General features: G+C 43.9%; 1 protein-coding gene across 1 annotated transcript; it reads right to left on the minus strand.

Moving 5' to 3' along the window:
• Positions 1-537: 537 nt before the first annotated feature.
• Positions 538-8,913, minus strand: maptb (microtubule-associated protein tau b). Its single transcript, XM_076752192.1, has 11 exons — positions 8,772-8,913; positions 7,955-8,026; positions 4,861-5,979; positions 4,226-4,266; positions 3,750-3,807; positions 3,585-3,664; positions 3,093-3,242; positions 2,827-2,908; positions 2,488-2,597; positions 1,979-2,146; positions 538-1,885 (listed from the first exon to the last, which is right to left on the minus strand). The coding sequence occupies exons 1-11, from the start codon at positions 8,911-8,913 to the stop codon at positions 1,853-1,855; spliced, it is 2,055 nt and encodes a 684-aa protein (XP_076608307.1). The 3' UTR covers positions 538-1,852.
• Between the last annotated feature and the right edge of the window lie 2,889 nt (positions 8,914-11,802).

Genomic DNA, 11,802 nt, shown 5'->3' on the forward strand with positions numbered 1-11,802 from the left:
GTGCTGCCGGCTTTTCTTTTACGCTCAGCGTTCAGCTGTGATCATAAAGTTACATTCTGCTTACAAATTTAGGAAATATTTGCCATTTTTGGAAAATCTGTTGTGCAGAAAATGTTTTTTATTTGGGGATACTCAAGAGATGAAGCCATTTATTTAACCTTTTAAATCCTGGTCCTGATGTTTGGCCTGGTCTCCTCTTCATCTGCACTTTTGGTCAAAGTTCTCATTAATGAACTTAAAGGATGTAAATCTGAAGATCAATCCAGAACTTTATCAAAGAGTTTTACAGCCTCCAGTAAGGGTCGAAAAGAATATGAAGAGGCTAGAAACAGTTTTGTGTTGCCAGAAAATGAATAATGAAATGTAGTAGTGGGTTAATAGTAGTGATAATAAAAAAAAAAAAATCAGTGGTAATAATACAATGGAAGTGTGACGGTTTACAATGACTGATCTATAATCAAATATTATTGAATGCTACATGTGACTATATTAACGTATGAACATGACCTCATTGAAACTTTATTTTCAACAAACGGGTCAGATCCAAGAGAAACTTTATTGGTACAAAGCACTTTGACAGCCAACAAGCAGAGAAAGAAACAGCATGATTTGGCACCTGATATCAAACTGCATTCTGGGTATTTTTAGTCATGGGGTGGGGGTGGGGGGTCATCACAGGGGCCTACAGCACGTCAGCATTCAGAGACAAAGATGGTGATGATTGGCTGAGAGGGGTGACATCAGAGACATAGACAGATTCTCTGTGATTGGAGGGATTTTATGAAGGAAAGAACTTCCTGAAGAATCCCGAACTGCAAGTTTTATTACCAAAAATGACTTTTACCTCTCAGTCGATAAAGTTATTTATCATGATTCATATTAAGTCGTTTCTGGAAGCAGATGTACACACAGAAGTTTCCAGTCTGACGTCTTGTTTCCTGTTTTTATCCTCCAGCATCTTCTCATGTTTCAGGCTGTTTCCTCACAGTGAGGTCTCATCAATCCTAACGCCATCCTATTGGTGTATGGATAACTAACCTGCCAAAAATCTGTCGTATGATTGGCTGGAATTAGCTTTGTTTCTGTTAGCATGTTGTCACATAATGTAGTTTGAACAGAATATTTCTGGCTCCTCACGGTTCATAGCACCTCCTCAACGACTTTCTTCAAGTCGTCCTGGAACCAACATCAGACCCCTAAAAGGTTTCCATTAAAATTTAACTTCTGTATGTCTTCTACAGCGGTCCTCGAAGTGTTGAACGTAGCTTAGCACAAAGACTAGAAGCAGGGGGAAACTGTTAGCTTAGCTTAGCACAAAGACCAGAAGCGGAGAGAAACTGTTAGCGTAGCTTAGCACAAAGACTGGAAGCAGGAGGAAACTGCTAGCCTAGCTCCATTAGAAGAGAAAAAAAATCAACCTCTAACAACTTCAAGGTGAGTTATTTTCTTCTGTTATCAAAATTCACCGTTTTCAGTCTTTGTGCTAAGCTAGGCTAACCGTGTCCTGGATGTATCTGTACTGGACACACAAAGACAAAACAGATGTTCTTGAGATTCTGGAGAAAACAGGGCAGGACGGTTTGGACTGAGTGTTGCTTCGTGTGCTGACTGAACACCTGAATTCTCTCACCTGACTGACTGAACTGTGATTGGCTAATAATCTGGACATTAATCTTGACAGACTGATTTAAAGCCTCACTTTCACTTAATAAAATCTCTCCAATCCTGTTTGTGTGATATCAGATGAAGATCAAGAGGAAAAAGGCAGAATGAGGGTTTTTTTTCTTTCTTTCATCAGACAGTTTCCTTGGTAACAGGAGAGGGCGGGGTCTGTAGGCACAGGGTCATCCAATCACAGGCCCTGTTTGGCAAGGGAGGCAGACACCTGACGGGAAGAGGGAGGAGTTGTTTGTTAACATGTGTCTTTGATGTTTGTGGGCTTTTTTTTTTTTTAGGTGTGAACAGGTAAATCTGTCACCTGGTCAGCCAGGGTGTTGAGGGGCGGAGCTTCAGCAGCGTTAAGGCTTCCGGGGGAGGAAGTGTTGCTAAGGTGAGGAGGGGAGGAGTCAGGCTGAACGACGATGTCAGCACCGTGGTCAGTTCGAGCCTTGGCTTGCTCTCTGAAAGTCAGTTTCTGACTCTCAATCTGTCAACAGCACGAACATTATGAAACAAGACAAAAACTAGAAATTCAATATAGAAACTTGGTGACATCAGACAAAAACACAGAAATAGTTACTTGTAATTAACTGTATGATGTAGATTGTATGAAGATAACGATGTAACAAAAAATGCTTGAAAAATGTATCAATGTCACCCTCTGTGTTTTAAATCAGGCCTGTTTGTGTCATTGGCGTCCACATGTCCACACGTTTTATGTTGATAAATATTTACATTTTCTTCAGTTACTGTGACGATGTGTTGCTCATATGAAGGCATGTAGTTAACATGTTGTTAACATGTTGTTAGTATGTCGTTAGCATGTACCTTCTTCTTCCCGCCTCCCGGCACATGAGTGATGTTCTCCAGAGAACCGACTTTAGACTGAACAGCTTTAAAATCCACCTTCTCTGATTTAATCTCCAACTTCCCTCCACCTAACACACAACACACACACAAGTACATCATAATATAATAAACACAGTGCACAATATATTACACTATATAATACTACACTGAAGTACAATGTATGAATATCAAACGATACAATTCTGTACTATAACAACAAAAATACAACTTGATCATCATATAAAGTAAAATACAAAAGTCAAACCTCCGTCTGTGTGTGTGTGTGTGTGTGTGTGTGTGTGTGTGTGTGTTAATTACCTGGTTTGTGGTGGATGTTGTCTTTGGAGCCACACTTTGATGTCACATTACTGAGATCCAACTTCTTATGAACGATCTGAACCTGCAGGCAGAGACACACAGGTAAAGGTAAAGGTAGGAGTTAGTGTCTACCTGTGAGTCCTGATTTCATTCATTTCTGATTTTAATGAATGTGTCCAGTTTGAGTTTCAAAGTCGGCAGTGAGGACGTTTTTGAAAGTGAGGACATTTTGGACAGTGAAGAAAAGAAATGTGTGTGTGTGTTACCTTGCCCCCTCCAGGTGTGTGTTTCAGGTTTCCAGTGGATCCGACCTTTGACTTCACGTTGCTGAGGTCAGGCATAGGATGGGAGGGGAGGGGGGGTGTACGTCCACGAGCAGAGCCGGGAGATCTGGGGGGAGTACGGACCACTGCCACCTGCAGCACCATGTCATGAGAACCAGTTTCACCAGTGCAACAATATCTGCACAACTTAATAAACAGTTAAAACCAGTAAAAGCCCTCCGAGTCACTTCAACCAGCAGAACCATCAGATCAAACTCATTGTAGATGAGAAAAACAAAGGCTGTCTTCATAAGCTGCCAGTATAGCGTTAGCAAAAGTGCATATGGCAAGTTTTCCTTTAGGGTTAGGGTCTAACCCAGATAGCACTACTACCTGGTACGACTCAAACCTTCAGATACCGGTATTGGCCTCAAACACGATCTGGGTCTGAAATCTGCTAGACAAATGAACAGGTAGTCAGATGGGTGTTGAGACCTTCTTAACGTCTCTGTTCGGAGTGGACGATCGACTAGCAGGAGAACGACTTCCTGGACTGCTGACTCCATCTACGGACTCTGACAGACAGAAGGGGAGACAGACAGGTTAACAGGGTCAGACTAGTTTTACTAGTATTACTGGTTGAACGGTGTAGAGTTTAACCTGTACTCTTGGCCGAGATCATCTTGGCTGCTCTGGCGCCTCCTGCTGTCCTGGAGGCCTGAAACCGACACACATAATTATCATGATTGGTGTTTTATTAACAGCTATGCCTTCATTCTGCCTGTCTGACTGACTGACTGTCTGTCTGTCTGCCTCTCTGTCTCACTGACTGACTGTCTGCCTCTCTGTCTGTCTGTCTGCCTCTCTGTCTGTCTGACTGACTGTCTGTCTGCCTCTCTGTCTCACTGACTGTCTGTCTGTCTGCCTCTCTGTCTGTCTGTCTGCCTCTCTGTCTCACTGACTGTCTGTCTGTCTGCCTCTCTGTCTGTCTGTCTGTCTGTCTGTCTGTCTGCCTCTCTGTCTGTCTGTCTGTCTGTCTGAACTGTATTTCAGTAGTACACACATTCTGTGTATTTCTACAGCTAACTGAACATCTTGCAGCATTTGATTCATAGATTGACGCGTGTTGATTTTACCTTCACAGTTTCTTCAGTAGTTTCCTTCACAGCTGACTTTTCTGAACAAAAGAAGAAATGGAGGAGGAAGTGATGAACACATGGATATACACATTGTGCGTTTGTGTCACTTCATGTTTTCATGTTTTCCAACATTAAAGCAAACAATCAAATAACGTTCAAGGCACAGTATGAACAGCTGATACTGCATCTGATTGATCGTCAATCAGCTGATTATTAACTGATGTTTGCGTTCATTAACAAGCAGAAACATGATGGAGGGCAGCAAACAGGAAGTTCAAGCAGAGGTCAAAGGTCAGGGAGGCTGGGAAATGTTTCCATGACAACTTGGAAATTACGCAGGGGTCAACAGGAAGCGTCCAGTTTGTGTCTCTTATTTTGAAATGAAATGAAATGCTCCTTTAATGTCCAGAAACATGACACCGAGGAGGAGGTGAGAGGGAGGAGGAGCAGAATAAAGAGGAGGAACAGTAGGAAAGAAATTAAGAGCAATATGTGCAGGTAAAGGAGGAGGAGGTGGGGGAGAAAAAAGAGGAAGACACGAAGAGGAAGAGGAGGTAAGGGAAAATAAAGCTAGTAAGGCAGGAGCAGAAACTTAGGAGGAGTGCACAAGGAGGAGTTTCAGAACGACAGACCTTTGTTAAGAGGAGGAGGAGCTCTTGATTTCCTAATCTGGGCAGCCTGTTTAGCTGGAGGAGCGCTTGTTTTCCTCACTGAAGCGGCTCCTGTAGGTGGAGCTTTGGTTCTGGAGGAAGGAGACGCAGTGGAAATCAAAAGTGTCTTCTCCTTGCTGGACACTCCATTGGTCAGGGGAGCGTTGGTTTTATCAGTGGGAACCTCCTGGTCTTCAGGGGATGGAGGGACGGGAGGTGGTTGGTTAATCAGTGTGTTTCTTTTCTCCTCCTGCACATTCAGCTGCTCCTCAGCAGGAGGCCATGAGCTGCTGGGAGCACTTCTTTTTGTGATCTCCAGGGGAGATTGGAGCTCTGTGGACTTCTCCTGTTCCTCCTCACCTGACATCGCAACTCCTCCTGAACTTTCCTTCATCATCGGTGCCTCCTCCATCACCTCCTCTTTCACTCTGTCAGTTGTTTTTTCCTCCTCTGCCTCAGGAGGAGATGTGATGGAGGAGCAGAGACTTTCTGCCTGAGTGACTCTCTGCTTCTTCTCCACCTCCATCTTTCCATCTTCTCCTTCTAAGTGCTCCTCCTTTTTATTCATCACAACTTTATCTTCTGTCGCCTCCTCTTCCTCTACATTCATAGTGTCTTTCTCCTCCTCTTTCTGTTCTCTTCTGACCTCCTCCTCTTCGTCACCTCCTCTCTGCCCTTGGTATGAAGGAGGAGGTGGGATGGAGGTGCAGGGAGTCTCAGGCTGCTCCGGTTTGTTCTCCACCTCCCCATCTCTGCCTCCTCCTTCTAGTGGCTCCTTGTATTGTGACACTTCCTTGTTCTGTTCTGCATCTTTTTCTCCTTCCTCCTCTTTGTCACTTAACCCTTCATCAGGAGGAGTGGTGGAGGAGCAGGGAGTCTCTTGCTCCTCCCTCTGTTCCTCTTCATCTCCTAGCTGCTGCTCCTCCTCTTTTTTCTTGATCATGGGTCTCTCATCTTTCTTCTCCTCATCCCTCCTCTCTGGCTGCTCATCAGAGCTGCTCCTCATCAGCTCACCTCCACCTCCCTGCTCCTCCTTAACCTCCTCCTCCTCAGCTCTGCTTCCTTTTGGAAGTTGAAACAAACGACTTTCAGAGTTGAGGTCTGAGGGGGGAGGAGGAGGAGAGAGAAAGAAAGAGGAGAGAAGTCGGAAGAGGAGACAAAAGGAGGAGTAAAAGGAGGAGATGAAGACAAACACACAACAAACACATCACCATGGTAACGGGGGTGTTTCTTTGTTACAGTGGTTGCTAACAGCAACAGGAAGCAGCAAAGGGACTTCCTGTTTCCATCAAGGAGGAGGAGGAGGAGGAGGAGGAAGAGGAGGAGGAGAAGGATTGATCATTCAGTAAAACTAGTTCCAATTATTACAGTAATCAATACCCTGAGAGATCGATCTACCTGTCCGTCCGTCCGTCCGTCCGTCTGTCTCTCTACATGTGTGTCTGTCTGTCTGTCTGTCTCGACCTGTCTGTCTGTCAGTCAGCTGAAGTTTCTCTTAAATGAGCTGCTGTTTTCTGTCTTTAGCTATCAGCTAACGTTAGCTAACCCTAAACTGTTGTAGTTGTAACTGAACGGTTGAAGCGTCTCCGTCCTCTGGGAGCACAGCCTGACGTCCTGATGTCCTGCCGTCCTGGGTCACACAAAATGTTACTGATGCACATTCTCACATTGGGTCATCTAGCAACCCCTAAAAGTTATTGATCAACCTAATCTTTGCTGGAAACCCCAGATTAAACCTACAGGAGACCTAATTGTAACTTCAAACAGAGATGATCTTATTTTTATTGCTGTGTTGTCATCAATGTACAACCAAGATTCAACCCTCATTAGACAATGATGACCTGGATAACTGAGAATCTTCAAAGCCAACGATTTACAAAGATAGGTTTAGACTTTTGCTGTCACAGACAAGGCGATGTTTCCTTTGTAATATGAGGAAAGGGGCCTTTCTGTGTGGAGTTTGCATGTTCTCCCCGTGTTCACCTGGGGTATCGTCCATAAAAAAAAAAAAAAAAACCACTAAAAACATGCAAGAAGATCACCACCTGACCGAATGGTGATAAGAAGGAACTGGGTTCCGACCGCGCTGTCGGCTAGCAGCCCACCGCTCCTGGTCTGCCGCGGAGGAAGGACTTACCAGGATGGGTTAAATGCAGAAGAGCAATTGCAGAAGCATAGGGTTAGGGTTAGGGTGCATGTTGTGTTGTGTGATTAATAAAGTATGTCTTAGTCTTAATGACTTGCTGTGCTTGAATTTCTGCCCTTTTCCACCAGCATGTGAAAAACAGCACATTCACCATCCCAGCTCCATTCTCATTTGAAAACCTGACTTTCAAACCTGATGTCCAAAACTCCTGGTCAGTGCAACGATCTACTGCCCCAAAACTTAACCCTGCTTTGTTCTCTGATCTATCTGACTTTAGTACCCAGCTCTGCTGCATCTCACCTTCCATCCTGCTCCTGGGAGATTTCAACCTCCACATTGACTCAACAGACTGCAGAATACTACAGCCACCAAATTTCTGGCCTCTCCTCAAAAAGCCTGGCCTCAACCTGACATCCCCAACAGACCCATCTCCAGTCTCCTGTTTCTATCCAAAATACTGTTATGCACCATCCCCTCTCAACTCAGAACCCACCTGGACTCCAACCAACTCTATGATCACAGCACTGACACCACCCTAATCAAAGTAACCAAAGACCTCCTCTGAATTCACAAACTGATGGCGTCATCATCACCTCATCACCCACAAAACCCTCCACAACCTAGCCCCCTCCTCCTTTGGTTACCTCCTGCTTGAATATAATCCTACCCGCAGTCTCAGATTGGCCAACACCAGCCTCCTCATCCCTCTCACCATGTCCAAGCATTGGACCTCGCTTCCTCTTTCAAAAACAGCACACTGAAAGCCAACTATTCAAATCTCTTTCTAGTTGTTATTCATTGTTTTAAACTTTGAGTTCCTTTCAAAGTGCTCTTAAAATAAAATGTATTAGAAATATTATTATTGTTATTATAATGTTGACTTTTAGAAGGTCACAGTGAGACTCTGAAACTGAAATAACTGACACCAACCTCCCATCATGCTCTGCTCTTCAGGGGCGGGAGCACCTCCAAGGGGGGCGGAGTATCCATCCATTCTTACTCCTACAGATGAGGAGGAGGCAGAGGAGAAGAGAAGGTGAAGAGAAAAGGGGAGAGAGTGAGGAAAGGAGGAGGAAGAGGAGCAGAGGAGGAAGAGGAGGGCGTGGAGGAATGGAGGAGAAGAAGAGGAGAGGATGATAAAAGGGAGAAGGAAGAGGAGAAGAGGAGGTGGAGGATGAACAGGAGTGGAGGAGGAAAAGGAGTGGAGGAGGTGGAGGTGCAGGAGAAGAGGGATAGAGAGATGATGAGGACAGGAGATGAAAAGGAGTCAGTGAGCATGCTCAGTAACACAATAAAGCGTCCATGATGATGATGATGATGCAGCAACAAACACAATAAATTCAGTTTCTATTCAAATCTGCTCTCACCTCCACCTGTCAGACATCCGCCCGACACACAGGCAGGAGCACCAGCCTGTTAGCTCCGTGTGTTTGATCTGAAGCTACGTTAGCCTGCAGGCTCGCAGGCGGCACCGGAGCGGCCTGTGCGGCGTTGAACCCAGCGGCGGCAGGCGGTGACAGAGCGGAAAATGCCGCTTGATGCGTCTGCCGCTTCTGCCGCAGCCACCTCCGAGCCTGCAGACAGCGGAGCGGCAGAGACACATGGACCAGAAACAGAGACACAGAAAAGGCAGACAGACAGAGACGGACAGGTAGGTGGAGGACAGTAAAGACAGACAGACCCGCGGACAGACAGAGACAGAAAGAGAGAGAGAGAGACGGTTAGGTGGTGTAGTTTCAGGTCTTACCTCCTGGCTGCCGTCCGTCTGTCTGCTGCTCCACCCTGCTGCACTTCCACCGGCTGCCGCTCCCCGAGGGGGGGGGCGCGCTCTGCTGCTGTTGCATGCCGGGAGTGGGGACTGGGGTTGCCACGGTAACATGCTGCATCATCACGTACAATAATTAGATTTAACTGGAAGTCAGTTCAGATATAAAAACACGTTCCATAGTCCTACGTATAAAATATCTGCCCTGCAGTACAGAGCACAGTACTGATGATGTCAAATACAAATACAAACAAATACAAATATATTAATACAGTCAAAGTACTGTAGAAAAATTCAACACTGACCATCCTTATACATAACTAGTCCTTTTGCACTCCAGTACTACCACTGATAAAAGAATGCTTTATTTGTGAGTATTTTTACATCATAGTACTGCTATATTTACTGCTGTAAAGGATCTGGATGATTCTGTAAAAGCAGGAGAAACTTTTTGGATGAAGTAATCATAATAATAATAAACTTTATGGCAACTTTCAAAAAGGACATAGAATGAACATAAAACATGGTTAGAAATTAAGATTGAAAAAAAAAAAACACTGAACAATAGTTAGATTAGATTAGATTAGATTATCAGTGTGCAGCACAGAGACAACGAAATGCAGTTTAGCATCTAACAAGAAGAACGAATAGTCATAATATCCAAAGTATAAATACATGCAAGTAGTGCAAGTGGCATGAGGTATGATCAGTTTGAGGTATAAACAGAGTGAGGTATGAACAGTAAGGTATGAACAGTTTGAGGTATAAACAGAGTGAGGTATGAACAGTGAGGTATGAACAGTTTGAGGTATGAACAGAGTGAGGTATGAACAGTTTGAAGTATAAACAGTGAGGTATGAACAGAGTGAGGTATGAACAGCTTGAGGTATAAACAGTAAGGTATGAACAGTTTGAGGTATAAACAGTGAGGTATAAACAGTGAGGTATGAACAGTTTGAAGTATAAACAGTGAGGTATGAACAGTTTGAAGTATAAACAGTGAGGTATGAACAATTTGAAGTATAAACAGAGTGAGGTATAAACAGTGAGGTAGATGCAGGTAGTGCAAGTAATTTCTATGAAACTATGAAACATGTGCAACACAGTACATAAACAGTGACGTGCAACAGGTAGCATGTGGCAGTGCAGTAAAAAGTATAAGTGAACAAATCATTAGTAATAGAATAAAGTTAAACATGGAGAACATAAAATGCACAAAATCAAATCAAATACAGCATTTTAAAGGAAGTGAATCAGTGTGAGGTAAAGCACAAAGTTTCAGGTCTGTATCAGGAAGTCAAAGCCTCTTTTGTCTGAAGCTCAGAGATCACCTTTTAGCTTTCTGTTAAAAATATTCAGCGGGCTGCTTCCTGATATCTGAAGGCCGTTTGTTCCAGAGCTTTGAGTCTTTGACAGAAGCTGAGGCGCTGAAAGAAAATCAGTAAACCAGAAGAGCATCACGGTGTTCTTCAAGGCAAATAATAAAGGAGTTAGCAATGTAGCTTGGTGTTAGTCCATTAAGAGCTTTGTATACGAGGAGGAGGACCTTAAAGTCAGTCCTGAATGTAACAGGAAGTCAGTGCAGAGCAGCTGAAACTGGACTCATGTGGTCTCTGCTCTGGGTTCTGGTTCATAGTCGAGCTGCAGAGTTTGGAATGAGCTGAAGTCTCTCAGTGTTTTTCTTCTGGAGGTCAGTAAATCGAGCGTCACAGTCATCGAGTCGACTTGAATTAAAGGCATGAATCAGTTTTTTCGGCATCTGTTGGTTTAGAAGTGGTCGTTCTTCAGCTGTTTCTGAGGTGAAAATGAAGTTTTGGTCACCTTGTTGATGTGAGACTTGGAGACTGAAAGCTCAGATTTAATCCAGAGAGTTAATCTCAGATTATCAAACAGCATTTCTCTCTTTGTTTCAGACAGACTAGAAGGATTTCAGTTTGTATCATTTCACTTGAAGAAATTCTTTCCCATCCACTGATTTATTGATTAACAGACGGTCAGTGATGGAGTCTGTAGCTGCAGCATCATCTGCTTCAGCACAGACGTTCAGTCGTGTGTCGTCTGCATAGAAACACGCTTTGTGCTCTGTAATGACGCCACCCAGTGGCGGCATGTAGAGTGAAAACGGTAATGGACCAATCAGCTCCCTGCAACCTCAAACATACGTCATGTTTGTCAGACGCATGATCTCCAAGACTGACGTCCAACTCTGTGCCTTTGATGTTTGTTTGAAACCAGTTTAACACTCAAAGACCAGCTGAACAGCTGTTCAAGAGCATTGATTCAGATATCGTGATCAATCAAATCAAACGCTGCTCTGAGATCTGAATGGACGGTTGGATATCGGCCTGTAGTTAGTGAGTGCATTACTGTTGGTTTCTTTAATAATAGTTTTGTAACAGCTGTTTTGAACACATCTGTGCCCATTTGCAGAGATTAATTTATGATCTTCAGGACAAGATTTGACATGCTGTCAAACACCTGCTTTAAAGATGCTACCTTTACAGGGTCAAGACAGGAGGTGGACAAGTTAGACTCAATGCCCGCTTGTAATACAGGAGAATTTTTCCATGGTTCCATCTGTTTTAACGGTTTTGTTGAGCTCATCTGTGCTCACATCAGCAGCAATGCTAACCCTCATTTTGTTAGTGAAGAAGACTGCCATGAAGAAAATGTGACAAATAAGACATTCCTTTATTCCTTTATTAGTCCCACAGTGGGGAAATTTCCAAAATGTAAATTATGTATGTGGAAAATGTGTCAGTCTGAACCATTTCAACAGTTCAGACTCTCCTTCGTCATATTTCATGTTTCTTGATGGTCCAAACATTTTCAGTGGTGACCTTCTGGACTGCAGGCAGTCAGTTTACAGCCGGACTCTTTTTTTAACGGAGCCGTGCTGTTGGAGTATGAGCGGAATGTGGTTTGACATCGTCTGGCTGAAACAAGACGTCCGTCCATGAGAAATACGTCTTCTACTTGGCAGCATGTTGCTCTCACACCTGAATATATTGTT

The sequence above is a fragment of the Chaetodon auriga genome, chromosome 16 (genome assembly GCF_051107435.1).
Source record: "Chaetodon auriga isolate fChaAug3 chromosome 16, fChaAug3.hap1, whole genome shotgun sequence".
Lineage (NCBI taxonomy): Eukaryota > Metazoa > Chordata > Actinopteri > Chaetodontiformes > Chaetodontidae > Chaetodon > Chaetodon auriga.

Bases quoted from the DNA above. Each gene is read 5' to 3' on its own strand.
- maptb (XM_076752192.1), bottom strand. From the start codon at position 8,913: ATGATGCAGCATGTTACCGTGGCAACCCCAGTCCCCACTCCCGGCATG. The intron at 8,027-8,771 runs GTAAGACCTGAA...CCTCATCTGTAG, and splicing joins AGACGGACGGCAGCCAGGAG to GAGTAAGAATGGATGGATAC. The intron at 2,598-2,826 runs GTAATTAACACA...GTTGTGTGTTAG, and splicing joins CAACATCCACCACAAACCAG to GTGGAGGGAAGTTGGAGATT.